Here is a 20,338-nt window from a genome sequence, read left to right on the forward strand (position 1 = left end):
GGGTTGGCTGGGCCCTCCCCACTCCGTCGACGTCCAGGAGGTGTACTCCTCTCTGTATCCAGAGATTTCGTTTCCTTTTCTGGTGTCCTTGTTTGACTTTTTGCCGCACAAAGAGGATCTCTTGTGCGTTTCCCGCTTGCACCATCATTTTAAGGTCCCGGAGTACTACCTTATAGTCGTCCTCAGAATTCCTTCATGTATATACCAGATTTAAATTTTTGGCTCCAACTGTTTGACTAGTGTCTGAAATTTTTCCGCAAAGGGGATGGTGCTTCAGGATCGCCTTGCAGATTTCCGTTTCTGACATTACGATAGAGCTTCCGTAAAAAAGTAACTAGGTTCGCGCATTGGGTGTATTTGTACAATTCGGGACGACTTGAAAAAAATGATTTGGATTGTTTCTCTATTTAGCGTTCTCAATATCTAGTTTAAAAAAACAGTGCATTTTGCATTGCCGTCGCTCTCAATTATGTTTTGAAACGAGTGTACAGCTACTGCTGCTCCTCATTTAGTGTCACATCCGACTTCTAGGCTTCCGAAAATTTTTGTTGCTCGGAGAGGGCCTTGTTTTCAGCGCACTTAGACGCGATACGTCTAAGCGTGCTGCATATGGCAATCGTTCTCAACCCAACATCTTTCTGAGGGTGATAAAATTCGCGCCAAGAAACAAAATTGTTTGGGGTTTGTGTCTTTTGCCATCTCCAATGAATTTTATCAGCTTAGTAAGCGATTTCAGAAATTTATGTCCTGCACTGTCTTTCCACTTTTAAACCAGATTTTTAAAAATTCGAGGAACTATTTTATCCGGACCTGCTGCTGAACCGTTTGGAAAGGAAATTATCGTTCTGTATAGATTAAAATCGGTTATGAAAAAACTTTCTAAATTATTTGGATTTGGAGTTGCAAATTTGGCACGCTGATGATGCTTAGACAACAATGTTTGATAGCTAGGAGTTGAAAAAGAAGCAAATTTGTGATCCGAAGCAGCAAGCCTTATCCTTACCTTTATTTTGCCTTCATCGAACTCAGTACTGACTAGCTTTAATCTCTGCTCGAGATCACTCAGAGGCGGGCTTGAAACTTGGGGAGGGGGTTTTGAAAGTGGCAGTCATTTGCTCGAATTTTTTTATCAAAGAGCTCATGCTTGTGGTCTAATTGTCCCCAATTCTTTTTGGTTGCACCAAAAACAGAAAAAATACGTTAAAAATTAGTCATTTTGTAGCAGCTTCTATTTTGTGGAAAATGTCACTTACTTTGTCCGACAGACTTTCCGCCAAGGGAATACGCGGGTCTTTTACTACTCTCTTGACTACTCCCACATTTAAGATGACTGTATTAAAATAACTGTCTAGTACTAAAACATTACCTATTGTTGCTTTTTTAACAGATTCTACACCAATGCAGAGAACACATTGGAATCATTGGGTTTTCCAAGAGTCGCTAAGAGAAAAATTTACACACTGATATGATACCAACTCGAACAACAATCACATTCAATCATTTTTATCAGTCCAGAAGCTTTTAAGCAATCGTTGCTTGTACACTCGTAAAGGTTAAAAAAAGGAATTCGACCGGACTTTAGGAGACTTAACTAACCCATGATAAGCTGTTAAAGAGAATTTTGTAAATCAGCGAATAAAAGACAAATAAATGAATTTACACTTTAAAATCGAACTACAAAAATCAGGAATAAGGAACAAGGACACCCAAGCTCAGCAGGTCCAGCGGTTCACCGCCAGAACGTTCAAGCCAGTTCCATTTTTCCCCTTGCCCCCAGAAAACATTTTGACAGACCTGTCTCTAAAATATCTCGAAGGGCGCTCGGCAAAAAAGGCAAAACTTCAAAAAAATAACAAATCTATTTAAAAAATTTATCACAATCCTTAGGCTAAATGTAGCTGTAAATACAGGTTTACAGTTGCTATAAGGGTTTCAAAAGTTAAAGAGAGGTAACCGACACCGGGCCTCCGACCATTGCAAGTTGATGGCCTTGTTATCCCCCAAGTTTCAAGTTTCCGTGTTTTGAGGTATTTCAAAAAATTAATGCAAATGTTTTCCCACAATTTGAGCATTCTCAGGATAAGAATTTTTACAATGATTCCAGAATAACCAAAGATCGGGCAAAAGTGACAAAAAAGGCTCTACAAATTTAAGAACTATCAAAAAATTACGAATAATGACCTTCTCGATTACCATTTCAAGTCTAGTGGCTTTCTTTAGGTCTCTTGACTATGAAGAAGACTTGATGATGCTTAGACAACAGTTTTTGATAGCTATGAGTTGAAAAAGAAGCAAATTTGTGATCGGAAGCAGCAAGCCTTATCCTTACCTTTATATTGCCTTCATCGAGCTTACTACTTACTAGCTTTTTTCTGCTCGAGATCACTCAGACGCGGGCTTGAAACTTGGGGATGGGGTTTTGGAAGTGGCAGTCATTTGCTCGAATTTTTTTATCAAAGAGCTCATGCTTGTGGTCTAATTGTCCCCAATTCTTTTTGGTTGCACCAAAAACAGAAAAAATACGTTAAAAATTAAGCATTTTGTAGCAGCTTCTATTTTGTGGAAAATGTCACTTACTTTGTCCGACAGACTTTCCGCCAAGGGAACACGCGGGTCTTTTACTACTCTCTTGACTACTCCCACATTTGAGATGACTGTATTAAAATAATTGTCTAGTAATAAAACATTACCTATTGTTGCTTTTTTAACAGATTCTACACCAATGCAGATAACACATTGAATTCATTGGGTTTTCCAAGAGTCGCTAAGAGAAAAATTTACACACTGATATGATACCAAAACGAACAACAATCACATTCAATCATTTTTATCAGTCCTGAAGCTTTTAAGCAATCTTTGCTTGTACACTCGTTGTTGTTTTCCTCATCCTGACGCAGCGTAAACGTTCAAAAAAGGGACTTTGACAGGATTTTAGGAGACTTAACTAACCCATGATAAGCTGTTAGAGAGAATTTTGTAAATCAGCAAATAAATGACAATTAAATGAATTTAAACTTTAAAATCGAACTACAAAAATCAGGAATAAGGAACAAGGACACCCAAGCTCAGCAGGTCCAGCGATTCACCGCCAGAACGTTCAAGCCAGTTCCATTTTTCCCCTTGCCCCCCGAAAACACTTTGAGAGACCTGTCTCTAAAATCCCTCAAAGGGCGCTCGGCAAAAAAGGCAAAACATCAAAAATAACAAACCTATTTTAAAAATTTATCACAATCCTTAAGCTAAATGTGGCTGTAAATACAGGTTTACAGTTGCTATAAGGGTTTCAAAATTAAAAGAGAGGTAACCGACACCGTGCTTCCGGCCATTGCAAGTTGATGGCTTTGTTATCCCCCAAGTTTCAAGTTTCCGTGTTTTGAGGAATTTCAAAAAATTAATGCAAATGTTTTCCCTCAATTTGAGCATGCTCAGGATAAGAACTTTCTACAATGATTCCAGAATAATCAAAGATCGGGCAAAAGTGACATAAAAAGCTAAACAAGTTTAAGAACTATCAGAAAATTACGAATTTAATTTCATAATAAATTATACACTTGAAGAAACTTTTGATAAAACTTCAAACTTTTCCGCAACTATCTGCATTGCCGTGATCTATACATTAAACTAATTTACAAAAGTTGTTTATAATATTATAAATAATTTTAGTTCAAAGTTGTCCTCTCAAAATAATTTTTAGGTTAAATTACTTATAAGCTCGAAAACTAAAAAGGAGGTTTTGAATTTATTTGACTGGAAAAATCAAAATCGTGATTTACTTATTTGGACAAGTGCGTCTTTGAATTAAAAACTAAAATTATTTTGTGACTAAATTTTCAATGTCAACTTCCTGCTTCTGAACTCATCGTGTATGATCAAGTTCGGTATCTATTTTTTTTCTGATGTGTTTGCATATAATGTTGGCAGTTTAGTTTGGTAATTCGGCCTATTTATAATATCTGACTCAACATCTCCGCTATTTCACCAAGTCTGCATTGCTGAAGATGTAGGTCTACAAGTGAGGCTGCGTTCTTATATTCCTTAATTCAAGTGGTCAAATGTCGAACAGGTTGTCCGACATACCATGAGGTATATCGATTACACTACAGTGTATAAACCACTCTTCCCTTGAGGTCAATATGAAACTCTAACATCAGCGATGATAAACATGATTGTAATTTTCTTAAGGAGAAAACAACTTGTATGTTGATTGAACTCCATACATTGTTTGCAAAACATTGGCTTTGATTACCTTCATGTTATAGCATCAGCATGGGGTGCTTCGCATCCTTCGGTGATTCATTTGAATAATTTCTATAACTGTCCAGGGGAGTGCCTTTACATTCAATGATTTTGCACAGGATGTCTGCTGCCCTATTGTTCAAGGTACGGACTAGTCAACCAATGGGAACGAATAATTTCCATAGCTTTATCAAAATGCTGCCAATGAGATGTACCTTTTTTGAACACTCTCTGACAGTACCTTGGATAACACTAAGCTTGTACTGAGATGAAGCACAGCTCCTATAGTTCAATATAGTCCCAGTATCTGAGGTTTTGTGAAGCCAATTGAAGTTCACCCCCTTATCCTGCGATACATTAAAACCAAAACGGCAAATTTGTCCCTGAATTGATTTCTTCCAGAGTCTACTGAAGACTTGGATCAGGAGAAACAGAGGCACCAAGAACAGGAGCTGGATCCACTTTGACTGTTCTATCACTGTATTCTACATACCCTTGGAAAAAATATGCCTGTAGAATATCATTCTGATTGTTTTTTAGCGCGGCAGCAGCTTTCTCCGTGCCGGATTAACTTAGTTATTGTTGCGTATACGTTTATCAATGCCCGCGTTTAAGATGGTACCAGTTTCAGCATCTCTCGCATTCTAACCCTTTTGATATGTATGTTACTTACCTGTTGCATTTTAGGCATAAACCATTCTTGTCATTTGCTAATTTTATCTCTGCTCCCGCCGGTAACTCTCGTACTCTTTAAGCCACATGTTTGCAAAAATTCCAGCGAGGGAAGCGCCCAATTCTAGAAAATCATCATGAACAAACCATAAATCATTAACCTTGAATTATGCCTTGCTGACCAACATATTCAAAAGTCTTTGTCGCTCCTTGAACCTCTGGAGGAGACTACCGGCTCCACAGCTCCTGTAAGTTGATTTCAGTTGCTTACTTTAGGGGAACATTATTGTATATTTTTTTCACGTGAAAAATTTTACATTTTTATCCGGATCTGGGGCAGTGGTTTTAACTGTTTTTCTGGCAACTTTAGTGTTGGTTTCGAAATCGGCAACATGAGTTTTACCAAAATATTTTCAAAACGTTTCGTTAGGATTGTCATACGAGCTGCCGGGAAGTGATTAAACTGGTCGTAGGTGTGTCTCAGCCTTGAGTAATTTAAAAAAAAGTATAAGCAGGCGGCTTGCCTCCTGTTGTCCTCATTATAGAAAATGACTGATCCTTTATCTCGTCTGTTTTTTTCATGTCAAATGATTTGTCGATTAACTTCTTCAGTTGTCGATTTTCAGTATTATCTCATCATTGGTTGCTTTTTTTTTAAAAAAAAATGAGCAAATTACAACTAAAATTCCATTTTCGTTTTTCATATTTTTTCCTCATTGCGCAAAACTACCCCTATAAAGAGTACAGCCAGCCACCCATAATCTTTAAGAAGTTTCCTCATTTTTCAACAGTTTTCTTTCTTGGGTTTTGCCTTGCTGTTTTTGCTTATGCTTCTGCCACGGCTTCTACTTCACATAAATTTTTGCACGATGATTTTTTGTTTTCTCGATTGTGCTAATAAATAAATGACAATGTGAATCAAAAAGTGCATTTTGCTATATTTGTCTCTATTTGGATGCTTATGACTTGTTGACAGCTTTTCATGTATCAATCCCAGCAGTTCATTATTATCAGGTAATTTAATTTTTGCTTCTTTTTCCCTCAAAGATGTTTATTTGGTCTCTTGGTCAGTTTTTCGAACATTTTTCTTTCGTTTTTTGATGTTGTCCTACATCTTGCCCAAAACGGAAAACATATGCTCACACTTTTTTGTCAAATTCTTTTTGTACAAGCGATCGGGCACTAACTACCATCTTCGCAATTTTTATCTTGTCCTCTTTAGCCCTAAACGTTTCAGTTCTTAGTAGTTCAGTTTAAAACTATTATGCACGGCTTGGTCCAAAAAAAAACCGTTCCGAGAACAACCATCCCGAGAAAAAAACGGATAACAAAAAACTTTTTTAAAAGAATTTAATCTGTTTTCAGACCTTCTCTCAGAAACTTCGGTCTATGTATTTGAATTTTTTGAACAATTGTAAATAGTTTTACAATCCTTTTCAAACTTTTCCGTTTTAAATTTGTCTGAGCCAAACCAAAGGTTAAAGAAAATGCGTTCCTTGTTTTGCAGATCACCAGTCAGCAAAACTCACAATTTACAAAGCAAAATCATTCCTAATCGCCACAATTTTGTCCCTTATCTCCTGGTTTTAATTCTGCATTCTAAATGGATCTTACAAGAAGTAAGCACAGTAGGCATCAGCAGCATGACATTGCTGAACAGAACAAAAGGTGGCTCCGTACATCAAGCAGAAGCTTTGCAGTGTGCTTGAAATATAAGTTGAAAGAGCAGAATTTGATTGCACTGAGACCATGGGGATAATAACAATTACTGAGAGGGCAAAATCAGACCGATGTTCATCCAGAAACAGCAGGTCAAACGGCACTGCCAATTTACTGTACAATCACTAGTGACCTCGATACCAAAGGAGTTTCTCACATGAACATCTGATTAATGAATTGGAAATGAGACAAATTCGAAAACTCATTATAAAATTGAAGAAATTTTTGATAAAACTTCAAACTTTTCCGCAACTATCTGCATCGTAGTGATCTATACAATAAACTAATCTACATGAAAAAAAAACATTAATTTACAAAAGTTGTTTATAATATTATAAATAAATTTTAGTTCTAAAATGACCTCTGAAGATATTAATTAGATTAAATTACTTATCACCTCAAAAATTAAAAAGCAGATTTAGAATTTATTTGACTAGAAAAATCAAAATTGTGATTTATTTATTTAGAAAAATACGTCTTTGAATTAAAAACTAAATATATTTGTAACTAAATTTTCAATGTTAGCTTCTTGCTTCTGAACTCATCACGTATGTTCAATTTCGGTATCTACTTTTTTCTGATGTTTTCGCATATAATGTTAGCAGTTTAATTTGGCAATTCGATCTATTTTTGATATCTGAATCAACATCTCCTCTATTTCCCCAAGTCTGCATTGCTGAAGATGTAGGTCTACTGGTGAGGCTACGTTCTTATGTTCCTCAATTCAAGTGGTCAAATGTCGAACAGATTGTCCGACATTCCATGAGGTATATCGACTACACGATAGTGTATAAACCACTCTGCCCTTGAGGTCAATAAGAAACTCTAACTTCAGCGATGATAAACATGATTAAAACTTTTTTAAGGAGAAACCAACTTGAATGTTGATTGAACTCAGTAAATTGTTTTTTTTTTTTTTTTTTTTTTAAACTTAAATTAATCAACATGTACAAAAGTTTTGCAAAACATTGGCTTTTATTACCTTTGTTATACAGCATCAGCATGGGGTGCTTCGCATCCTTCGGTGATTCATTTGAATAATTTCTATAACTGTCCAGGGGAGTGCCTTTACATTCAATGATTTTGCACAGGATGTCTGCTGCCCTATTGTTCAAGGTACGGACTAGTCAACCAATGCGACCGAATAACTTCCATAGCTTTATCAAAATGCTGCCAGTGAGATGAACCCACGAACACTCCTTGTACAGTACCTTGGATACTTGTACTGAGATGAGGCACAGCTCCTATAGTTCAAAATAGTCCCAGTATCTGAGGATTTTTTGAAGCCAATTGAAGTTTACCCCCTTATCCTGTGATACTTAAATGTTTAAAACCAAAACGGCAATTTTTTCTGTGAATTGATTTCTTCCAGAGGCTACTCCAGTTTTGGATCAGGAGAAATAGTGGCACCAAGAACAGGAGCTGGCTCCTCTTTGACTGTTCTAACACTGTAATCTACACACCCTTGGAAAAACTATCCCTTAGAATATCATCCTCACCGTCTTTTAGCGCGGCAGCAGCTTTCTCCATGCCGGAGTATATCAGTTGTTGTTGCGTATACGTTTATTATAGCCCGTTTTTGAAATGGTACCAGTTTCAGTATCTCTCGCATTCAAACCTTTTTGATATTTATGTAAAGTTCCTGTTGCATTTTAGGCACAAACCGTTCTTGTCATTCTCTAATTATATCTCTGCTCCCGCCGGTAATTCTCGTACACTTTAAGCCATACTGGTTTTGCTTATGCTTCTGCCGCGGCTTCTATTTCATATAAGTTTTTGCACGATGTTTTGTTTTCTCGATTGTGCTTATAAATAAATAACAATGTGAGTCAAAAAGTGCGTTTTGCTATATTTGGCACTATTTGGATGCTTAGGACTTGTTGACAGCGTTTCATGTATCAATCCAGGCAGTTCATTATTATCAGGTACTTTAACTTTTGCTTCTTTCTACTCCAAGAGGTTTATTTGGTCTCTTGGACAGCTTTTCCAACATTTTTCTTTAGTTTTCTGATGTAGTCTTTCGTCTTGCCCAAAACGGAAAACAGATGCTCACTCTTTGTTGTCAAATTCTTTCTGCACAAGCGATCGGGCTGTAACTACCATCTTCGCAATTTTTATCCTGTCCTCATCAGCCCTAAACGTCTCAGTTCTCAGTAGTTCAGGTTAAAGTTATTATGCACGGCTTGGTCCAAAAAAACAGTTTCGAGAACAACCGTCTCGAGAAAACAATAAATTTTAAAATAAACTTTTATCAGTTTTCAGAACTTCTCTCAGAAACTTCGGTCTATGTATTTGAACTTTTTTAAATAATTGTAAATAGTCCTACAGACCTTTCCAAAAATTTTTTTTCTGTTTAAAATTTGTCTGAGTCAAACCAAAGGTAAAAAATGCGGTCCTTGTTTTGCAGATCACCAGTCAGCAAAACTCACAATTTACAAAGCAAAATAATTCCTACTCGCCACAACTTTGTCCTTGAAGCGCAGTTTCTTCCTGTGCTTTCAATTTTGTGCTTTCAACAGCGCCTCACTGTCCATCGACTATCGTAGATCTGATCCATCGAGTGTGTTTTCTACTATGCAAGAGCTCCATTGTCACGCGCAGCTGAAGATACTACTCCGTAGGTAAGCTCTACTTTTTAACAAAATTATGTTCTGCGAACGTTTCAGCCTTTTTAGTTCAACTACTCGGCACTGGATCAGTTCAACCCATGCTTCCTCCTTGTTTTCGATAGTCTCTGTTGCTTGCCCTGACATTCAATAAAAATCAAACCATTGTTTTTTTGTGTGCCTCGATAAATCGCAGAAACTTCAGCTCCAATTCTGCAATCTGAAGCAGGTTCAAATTTTCCTTGAGCTGATCTGGATCGTTCTTTTTGCTATTAGAGAGTAGCATCTTTCCTGCGGGAAAAATAAATGATCCAGTGCCGAGTAGTTGAACTAAAAAGGCTGAAACGTTCGCAGAACTTGTTTTTGTTAAAAAGTATAGAGCTTACCTACGGAGTAGTATCTTCAGCTGCGCGTGACAATGGAGCTCTTGCATAGTAGAAAACGTACTCGATGGATCAGATTTACGATAGTCGATGGACAGTGAGGCTGTATAGTTATCAGATGACCATCGAACACAAATCGCGCGACTACTCACTAGGTGGCTTGAAAAATCAGGCCGCCCCATACCGGGACAACCCATGCTCCCTGTCGTGAAAGCTTCTAAAATCAAAAAAGATCAAAAGTGACCCTTATCCCCTGGTTTGAGCTTGCGCTGCGGATGAGCTTGCGCTAGTAGCTGTACCCTAACTTCCGACTCGATTAATCACGAACGCAACCGTCGTCCGCACGAAATTGGAATCCTTAAAACAAAACACAACACCCTTGATGAAGATATGGTGTGTCGAAATGGTGGACGAAGCCCATGCTTCCAAACAAGCTATCCATTATCAAATCTCGTAGGGCTCAGCGGAATTTATTATTATTATTATGAATTTACAGTAAAACAATACTGAAGGGTGTATAAGACCCCGAAACGAAAATCAAACGCTAAAAGTTAGTTTGGCGACAATTTGCACAAAGGCAAAGAACGCGCCAAGTACAAGAAGAAGAAGAGTTGTAGACATCATTGAAATAGCACCAGTAAGTTTTCAACAGTCTTGCTTTGAGGCCGTTAGAATTGAGGAAATCTATTCTGTTGTTCAATAGGTTTGTGAGTCTCTGTGTGCGATACCAGAAATTTCCTTTCAGCTGTTCTTTGCTGACGTAAGGCAGGTCAAAAAGGTTGTTTCTCCGGGAAGAAAAGTTCACAAAGGGATGCCAGTTGAAGTCGAAACGATTGTTTATGACTTTGGATAACGTCAAAATGTCGTTCAGCTCGATGTACAAAGAAAGAGGCAAGAGATTCAACGTAGACAATTTGTCAGTATAGCAATTCTCCGAATAGTTTGTTGCCCAGTTCGCAGCTTTCTTCTGAATGTTTTCGAGTTTTGTGAGGTCCGTTTTCGAAGAATACCAAACTGAGCTCCCGTAGCATATGATAGGTAAAACCATCGACTTGTAGAGATTAACTTTTGTTGATGCTTGAAGTTGCTTCGCCGAGGATCGCTTTAAAAGGAATAGGACTTTGATCGCTTTGGCAGATGCGAACTTTATGTGTTCGCTCCACTTTAGAGAACTTGAAACCTTCACTCCGAGATCTTTTTCACAACTTGATGTTTTCAATTCGTTGCACCCAAGGTAGAAAGGTCCACAGTTTTTAGTTTTGAAGTGCATAACGCAACACTTATCTATGTTGAAAGACATTTGATGTGAGGTACACCAATTCCATAGGCGGTCGAGGTCGAACTGTAGATCGCAGGGCTCATTGTGCTTGTGTAGTGATAGGAGTTTAGAATCGTCGGCAAAGCTGAAAACCTCTGATGATAGATCGTTGGGAAGATCAATCAAATATATTAGAAAAAGCAGTGGTCCCAGAATTGATCCCTGTGGGACGCCACTTGAGACCGATAGGTATTCTGAGGCGCGTCCTTCGATGTCCACAAATTGTTGCCTGTTTTTCAGATAACTTTGCAGAACTTTGAGCATGTTTCCTCGGACACCAATTTTGGAGAGTTTTGACAGGAGAATATTGTGGTCAATTTTGTCGAAGGCTTTCGAGAAGTCTAAGTACACTGCGTCTACTACTTGTTCACTGATATCAACGTTGGAGTAGATATCAACGGTGATGAGCAACTTGAAGAGATGGAGATGAATAGAAAATGGAGCGCAAGATAAAGGTGATCTGAAGGAGACACTGGTAAGATCCTAGTATTTTTAATTTAAAAAGAACTGATTTGATGATTTTGAATAAAATTGGAGTTAGGGCATGCAACTGGAAGGAAAATGAGGAATTCCTATACCTTTATAATTCAATGGTCGTGGCTCAACTATATCAGACACATTTAATGTTTCGTTCTCAAGAGCAAATGGGACATCAGGGTATTGACAAAAGTTTTAGCAGGGTGCTAAATCAATTCGAGTGCTATGGCATTGTTGACAACTGACCAAAGAGCCGATGAATAGGTTGTCGAGTGGGCACAGTTCAACTCGACAAACTATCATCCTCAAGCGAATGCCCTGGTTGAAAGACAGAACCAAACACAGGTCTTCAGATTCAAAATCTGTTGGTTACGATACATGTACAACTGAAGAAAGCACTTACCGCAGGAAATGGGAGCATACAGTAGCACGGAGCAGCCCACATATTGTACTGACCGGTCATCATGAAAGCATTTTTAATGACCTTTGTTGCCCTGAATGTGAAAGAAAAAAAACTTCTCTGCAAGAATTTTTCTGTGATGTCATGAAAAGATGGCAGGAACCAAATGACCTATGCCGAAGGAACACGCAGCAGGCACAAATAAGAAGAAGCGAAGATTCGATAGAAAACCCGATGTAAAAGCATACTCCGTGTGAGACTTTTCTATACTATATAACTCCTTCATTTACATGACCTCATATGACCGCGAATTTAATTTACATTTTTTTCCAACAAGTGATTACCCCACAAGGAAACAAAAAAATGCTTAAAAAGTTACCGAGTTCACCAAGGCGGTCATTTCTATCCATTGAGCACCAGAAGCGCTCATTCGTCGGAAGACAGGTGCATTCCAGCGGACCTGCTCGAAAATGATTTTTTGATAGCTGATCCTGCTGAGGAAGTGAGTGAAAGAGGAACACGCGACAGGAACGATGGGAACAAATTGATGAATATTCATGACCTGCCTTTGAACCTAGAACTGAATGAACGAAGAGACGTCGACAATGAAACTTTTCTTTATGCCGAAGAAGAACAAATTGAGGCGGAATAAGTAGAATTCAAGTCCGATTTAGGCTTGAAAAAAGAGGCAATGAAACCAAGAAATTCAATAGATACGGCAATGATTTTGTACCTGAGATTACTTGAGCTTATAAATCAGCAAATCAAAAAATAAAAGACAATTAAATTAAATTTTAAAATCGAGTTATAAAAACAAGGAACAATCTCACCCGAGCTCAGTAGGTCCAGCGGTGCACCACCAGACTTTTCAAGCCAGTTCCAGTTTCCCACCTCCCCACAGAAAGCCACTTGACAGACCTGTCTCTAAAATCCCTCATAGGGCGCTCCACAAACATCAAACATAAAAAATCTATTTAATAAGTTTATCACAACAATTAGGCGAGAAAATAAGACAAAGAACAGTTGTGGAAAATTGTAACATTCGCCCGGAAGTGCATATCGACGGAAAATAAAGCTAGGTTCTAAAACGACTGGCTAGCGTCTAAACACAGCTCTACATGCTTTTCACCACCAAAAGAACTGGCTTTGGCAGAGACGGTGAAAAGCATGTAGAGCTGTGTTTAGACGCTAGCCAGTCGTTTTAGAACCTAGCTTTATTTTCCGTCGATATGTACTTCCGGGCGAATGTTGCAATTTTCCACAACTGTTCTTCGTCTAATTTTTCGGCGTCTCTGTTTCAACTGTTTTTGTTCTCTTTTTTCATTCAAAATGGCCGCTCCCGCATTTCTCAGAAATGATCTGGTTCGAATTTAAAATTTAAAAATTCTAGAACATTCCGACCCTCCTTTTCATTGCCAATCTGGTGCTAACGCCTTTTTTGTTCTTATTCTAGTGCGTCGACCGGTTCGACTGTGCCAATCCGGGGGAATGGCACAAATATTTGGTAGATGTTAGGTTCGTGTTGTTTCGCAAGTAGTGCAAAACTGAATTTGTTTTCAGGTAATATATGCTTGTTTTGTCCATGCAACTGGAAACTACCCAATCAGATGATAATATCATCCTTCTTCTGTAAAACAGTGAAATGCGGAATTAGGTTCGAACCAAATTTAATCCGTTATTCAAAGTTACGAAGCACTGTTTTGACTCGAGATGGATGGACGTATAGAAAGTTAAACCTGGATCTGCGAATTCAGAGTATCAGTGAATTAAATGACGAGGAGTTCAAACATGTGACCTCAAGTGCTAAAAATTTCTTTCAACATATTGGCTCAGCGGATAATTCTTTTGAATCATTGTCCTGTTTGGCAAGCTTAGTGGTGAGTTATCTGCCAATCTGAACTTGAAAATGACAAATAATTAAAGAATTCCCCGTTTAATGTCATGATAGTTTTTTTGCTTATCATTTCTCATTGAAAATGGGGAGGAATTTTTGTCTTCGAATGTGTTTCAGTTTTTGTTTTTACCACTAAATCAGGTTTTACATATAATGATCTGAGTGGGTCGTGTGGTAATAATCGTGATTTGAATTACAATATCCAAAAAATGTCGAGAAAAATTCGGTTTGTTGTTTTTGATTTAGAGTCTGATTTCGAGCGAGGTCATAAAAATAGGTTTTTCAAATTCTTATTCTTTAAATTTATTTTCAGCCGTGAAATATGAGGTTTATTCCAGTAAAATTGGTTTATATTAGCGCATTTTCAGAATTTTTCAGATCAATAATAAAAATAAGCAATAAATGCATGATTTCTGAGCATTGGTCAGGAGTTGATAAACTTAGTCAGTACTCTTTTATAGGTCGTGATGATTTTTAAATTGTTTTTCCTTCTTAAAATTTTTAGCAAAAGTCTCAAAATTTCTTTACGCTCAGTTATGCTTTTTCGCGAAAGTTAGTTTATTTAGTTTGTTCAAAGGAGGGCAAACTCCTCTATCGAAAAACAGTGCTGTGAAGGTCACGAAAATCGTGTTAACTTTCTAATTTCTAAAATAAATCTAATCAGTTTTCCTAGCGAAATTAAAATTTTACCTATTGCTCCAGTTTTCGCAAACTGATTTAATTTTATCAAAAAGGTGTCAATCAAAATTGTTTGGAAATGTCGAAGAGCTTAAGGCTATATATTTGTTTGGAAATTAAAGCAAGTAGTTTTTTTCGGTTTTCTTGCATTCATTGACTTTTTCCAACGAATTTATTGTCTCTCTTTAGAGCAGACGAAATGTTGATGATAGAGATTTTTTGTTGCCTTTTTAAGATGAACAAATGCTGAAATATAAAACCCAAAGCAACAGATTTAGGTTTATTTTTACTTGACAATCTATCTATCTAAACTTTTTGATAGATAAATTTTTTGATATAAATGCGTTTGACACGTATCTTACCATGTCTTAGCGTTTTTTCGCAACAGTTAAGGGCATAACGTGGTTAAGCTATATCGTATATTGCGATGCTTAAATTTTTTTTTGATTTTCCAGTTTGAATCTTGTGTTGATTTCGCATAAAGGAAAATTAGCAACACACTCGTGGGGTGCTGCCAGGGTTTCCCTAGGGGTTGCGAATTTGGCCTCCAATTATGAATAAACAAATCCTTTTTAGTGTACGAGATACGACAGTTTTTGTGATTTTTTCAAAACTTGAAATTCCCAGCCCCGTTTTTTGTGGTGCTGTCAGATTACCCTCAATGATTGCGAATTTTGTCTCCAAATATGACTGCTCAAATCCTTGTAGTTTTTGAGATATGATGTGTCTGATGATTTCTTTTAAATTTTTCAGAAAACTTAGATTTTAGAAAGATTATAACATTTAAAATTACCGATTTTGTCGTTGGGTGCTGTGAGGGTACTCTCAACAGTTTCAAGATTCAAATCCTGCGTCCAAATGCGACTGCTCAAATGCTCTCAATTTTAGTAATATGACGTTTTTTTCTGATTTTTTCAAAAAATTTTCAGAAAACTTAAATTCTATTTTTTTTTTAGATTTTGAAATCGTTTTACCGTTTTCCTAGCGGAAACTCATTTTACAAAATAATTTACAAAATTTGTTGAAAATCCCAGCCCTGTATTTTGGTGCTGTCAGGTTACCCTCAAGGATTGCGAACTTTGCCTCCAAATATGACTGCTCAAATCCTTGTAGTTTTTGAGATATGATGTGTTTGATGATTTCTTTTTAACTTTTCAGAAAACTTAGATTTTAAAAAGATTATAACATTTAAAATTACCGATTTTGTCGTTGGGTGCTGTTAGGGTGCTCTCAGCAGTTTTAAGATTCAAATCTTGCGTCCAAATGCGACTGCTGAAATGCTCTTAATTTTAGTGATATAACGTTTTTTTCAGATTTTGAAATTTGCAACTTTTCAGTAGGAACCTATCAGAGACTTCTCGGGTGTTGCGAATCTGGCATACAAATGTGACAACTCAAATCTATTTAGTTTTCGAGATACGGCGTTTTTTGCGAGTTTTCAAAGACTTTTCAGAAAACTTAAATTCATTTTTTTAATTTTGAAATTCCCTTCCTTGTAAAACTAAAATGTAATACATTTTTTTCATATTTGGAAATTCCCAACGCTTTAGTTGGAGGCTGTCAGATTAATCGAGTGGGCTTGCGAACCTCCTTTCCACATATGACTGCTCAAGTCTTCGTAATTTTTGAGATGTGACGTTTTTATGATTTTTAATTTTTTTTCCACAAATTTTGAAAACCTTAACCCTGTTTTTGGGTACTGTGAGAGTACTCCCAGGAGTCGAAAATTTTGCGTCCAAATGCGACTGCTTGAATGCATTTTATTTCCAATTTATGACGGTTTGTCATGTCATTTTAGATCGTTTCAAAGGAACTAAGATGTGAAAACTTTATGGTTTTCAGTTTGAATTTAAAAAAGTAAAAAAAAAAACAATTAAAGAATTTTGAATTTACCAAACTTGTAGTCAGGTGCTGCCAGGGTATACTCAAAGGATGCTAACGTTTTTTCCAGCATATGCGGTTTTCTAAAAAAAAAATCGAACAGCGGAGATGCGTAACACGCTAGTTGAAAATTATTTTAAAGTCAATCAAGTCTGATTTTGAATCGTTATTTTCAATTTTTTTTTCGATTAAACAGACTTGGCTCATGATATATCAGTTGGTCAACTACTATTGCGTAGCTTCGAGGGGTAAATATGTTTTTATGTTTTCATGTGGTTCAGTATGGATGGGCTGTGTTTAAATGTTAAGATTTTCTTACAATCAAATGATAGAAACGAATGATTCTGCTCATTTATCGCTGATATATCGAGAAGCCTTGGAAAATTTTCCTATTTTTGCCGAAAATAGTGCTCAAGAATTTCTGTTGAATTTCAGAATAATTTTTTTGAAATATTTTTCCTTCGAGTTCAACTGAAATATTTTTCCTTCAAGTTAATTTAGATATTTATGAAACTTTAAAATATGCTGCTTTTTTCTAATTTTTTTTCACTGATAAATCATAAGTGAAGCAAAGGTCAGCTTCGCCTCTGTGTTTAGTTTGAGAATCAAATCTGCATTTTGAGATCTTATAATATTTTTCTGATAATTCGTTCTTTCAAGCTCGATAGTTCGCATTTTTTTCCAAATTGTTTTTTTATTACTTAGGAGTATGACATGCGTCAAAAATGATTTCTTTCATTAAACTAGCTAAACGAATTTGTCGATACCTGATGCCTGGAACAAACTTTGAAAGAAGGTTTTTTATCGATTCATCCTTCGTCGGGCATTCGATCAATACTTGAAAACAAGTTGGTGAAAAGGGATACTTCTTCATGCATTATATTATACCGGCAAATTTGTACCCATAAAAAACTCTGTGACTGTTTTTTTTTAAATCTGGTTTATAGTTGCTCAAATTGAAGGAAAAAGCTCGGTCCAATATTCGTTTCGATTAAATGAGCGAGACGAAATGCCGGAACTACAATTTCAACGTAATTTGTCCAAAATGTGCTTACACGAGCAAGACTTTTGCGCCTTCTGCATGAATTTTTGATTCTTTTTTGTTGCGACTATTTTTCAAAAAATCATATGTGCCAGTATTACAACATAGAAAAACTCTCCCTATTTCATAAATGTTTTTTTTTGCCTGGTTTGAGTTGGTCAATAGAGTTTTTTACGGTATAATTCTGGCGTATATTTTCCGCTATAATTCTGGCATATATTCTCGTTTCGGAAGTTGTGTGAAGCTCCACTTTGCCTCTGTGTAGTTTATACGTTAGGTAGACGCAATTTTTTTTACCCTCGAGTTAGCTGTACCCGGATCTCAACTGGGCTGTGCCCTAATCTCAACTGGAAAAGGAGTCTCCTAGTCGAACGAGGGAGAGATTCTTCGGAGGGGGAGATATTAGGTGGTTTATAAGGGCAGAATTTTTTCGGATGATGCTTCTGATATGGCCTGCCTAACTCTCTGATTATATGTTTGCTTTGAAGCAATTTAAATTTATATGGATGAACGAAATTCGTTCACTAAAATTGTTGAAAGGCCTAAGAGATGAATTTCGGATACGATAGAGGTAATTTCAGGGGTGTATAATTCAAGCAAAGAAGGGCGGATATTCCCGGGGTTCTGAGGTAATGATGATAAAAAGGTAGCGGATTTGATCAAACAGAAATTTTGAGGGCGAACTGCGACACCAGTAAATGATGGTAGTGGTCCAAGTTCACATTCTGAAAGTAAATGCTCTATTGCTCTCATATTTGTGCACCCTCTAACCACGCAGAGAGCAGTATTTTCAATTGGCTGCACTTTTTTTATAGAAGGTTTACTGGCAGTGCGGGACCAGGCAGGGCTCGCATAATGTAAAATTGGTCTTACCAAAGCTTTGAACGTAACCAGTCCCGGATAAAGCGTTCAGTATCGATATCCTGCGCGCGGCAATGATCTGCGAATTTTGGAGAGGTGTCGAAGAAGACATCAAGTATCTTAGGATGTTTCTTGAGGGGCAGTTTAGTATTGTTATGTATCCATGACCGCCGTGTTCAAGTAGTATATTCTTTTTTTTTGTCAGACATTGTTGGTGGTTCGTCTTTTGCTCATTTTTCTAAAATCTGTTTTGATTGCTACTTTTAGTGGGACGATTATGTAGATTTTTAATATCAAGAGAAATCAAATTTCCGTCGGATTCAAGATAAATGCTTTAATGTTGTAATGTTGGAGCCCTCAACACCTTTCGTATTGTAGCTAACAGAATACCATTTTTTTTCAAATCTTAACTTTAGTCAACCAAATGACTCAATTAAAGCATGTCCGACTATTAAATCCCTTTCCTTTCAAAATTAGCTTTTTTGTCGATTGTGAACCGTATTTTTTTGTCGATTGTGAACCGTTTTTTTTTTTAATTTTCCTTTTATTATTATTTTTTCTTCGATCCGTATATTGTCTGCTTTTTTGTCGATTCGACTTAAAGTTTTTCGGCTTATATCATTTTTGGCTTACTGCTCTTATACTGCGCTGCGTCGTTCGATGTGCGGAAGAAGTTGTGTCATTGCGTCTTTTAAGCGACGACTTAAGTTGTTTACGCTCAAATTAGTTCCTAACGCAGTTTGACTTCTGTTTTCCTTTGAATCTTTCTTTTTTTTCTCTATAACATTCAATTGTCTTTCTTGGTAGGTTTCCGAAAATTATTTTTTAAAGACAGAGAAAAACATGAAAGAAGTGGTTCTTCTGACGGTGGAAGTTCTGACGGAGCCTATCGTCCGGATAAAGGTAAACTAGTTCTCGTAGGCTTTATTCGAAAATTGATTTATGAAGTTTTTTTGCATAGATTTCACGGAAGGCGAAAAATCGTGGGCGGCAAGATGAATTCCTGAACCTAATCAATGACGTGTTCTTCGAAGTAAATAAAAAGCACGGTGGAAGACTACCACAATACTCTTACCTGGAACTGTATCACTTAGCCAGAGCCGGATATCTTCTTCGAATGGTTGACAAGCCCTACCACAGAGACTTGAGCCGACGCTGGATGCACGACATCCTTACTGGTAATCTTACAATTTTTACCAGAAGCAATTTTGTCTCACTCAAGTTACTGATTTGGAGCCCATTTTTTGGCGGTAGTGGCGTCTACCCAAGTTTTGTAGGATTAGTTGGTACCTCATAAGTAATATTGATTGTTTATTTTTCGCTGGTGAATGTTTTTTTTACATAATTTCTGCAAAATGATCATTATGCGAGACAAACGTGAAGTCTTTTGTCGGTCTAGTTTCTTTATCGGATTTTATTTTTTAATTCGACAAAGTGGCTTCGTACTCATGGTCTGCCCGCTAGAGTCAAAGCCAGGGTTGTGTTGTAGTGCAAGTGCTGCGAGCTTCACCTCTGTGTCAATCGCTAGCTCCGCAGAACATATCGTTTTCAAATGTAATATAAATTTATCTGCTATTTTACCTAATACTCATGTTTTAACCACGTAGTTCCATTTTACCTAATACTCATGTTTTTTATTGTGTTTCATTTATGTCTGATAGAAATTTTATCTTTTGAAATAAAAATCGGCTAAATAATTTTTCAAAATAACAACCAGCCATTGTTATCGGCGAACTTTTTACGGCTTTATAATTTATCTGTAAGAAATTGAATTCTCAATATTATGAAGCCTCAGTAATTTCCAAGCCCTTTCTTTTGGTCTAGTGGTAAAGTGCGTGCCTTGGAAGCGCAAAGGTTGGGCGTTCCATTTCCGGCTGGACCTTGTTTTTTTTATCTGCGAAAACTGGAATGGTCACCCTATCGGACTTTGCTTGCCCACTCGGGGAGTTCTCACTGCTTTAGAGTGCCGTATTTAATATTTGTAGAAATGCTGCTAATTGAGCTTAGATATTTTGTATATCGTCTTCAAAAGCGATTTAATTGTTTCGGCGTAGTTGGCTCGCAATAAGTTGTCCAAAGGGAGACAATATATTCGTTTTTGTGCTTCGGGGAAAGTAGAAATTTGCAGTCTCAGTACTTCTCAGCGCAGAAATTTCTTAGTAAATCTTGCA

At 36.9% G+C, this 20,338-nt stretch overlaps 2 protein-coding genes across 2 annotated transcripts in view; one reads left to right on the forward strand and one right to left on the reverse strand.

The window, feature by feature from the left end:
• LOC134846304 (epidermal growth factor receptor kinase substrate 8-like) overlaps nt 1-12,810 on the reverse strand; it is a 140,147-nt gene extending 127,337 nt beyond the window's left edge. The window contains exon 1 of the mRNA XM_063863606.1: nt 12,780-12,810. The gene's annotated coding sequence lies outside the window, so the exon portion shown is untranslated. The remainder of the gene's footprint in view (nt 1-12,779) is intronic.
• A 565-nt stretch (nt 12,811-13,375) lies between these two features.
• Nucleotides 13,376-20,338, forward strand: part of LOC134845662 (uncharacterized) — a 30,233-nt gene continuing 23,270 nt past the window's right edge. The window contains exons 1-2 of the mRNA XM_063862686.1: nt 13,376-13,688; nt 19,129-19,345. Of these exons, the coding sequence (XP_063718756.1) occupies nt 13,419-13,688; nt 19,129-19,345 (487 nt within the window). The 5' untranslated portion in view covers nt 13,376-13,418. The remainder of the gene's footprint in view (nt 13,689-19,128; nt 19,346-20,338) is intronic.

Source organism: Symsagittifera roscoffensis, chromosome 5, assembly GCF_963678635.1.
Source record: "Symsagittifera roscoffensis chromosome 5, txSymRosc1.1, whole genome shotgun sequence".
NCBI classification, from domain to species: Eukaryota; Metazoa; Xenacoelomorpha; order Acoela; family Convolutidae; genus Symsagittifera; species Symsagittifera roscoffensis.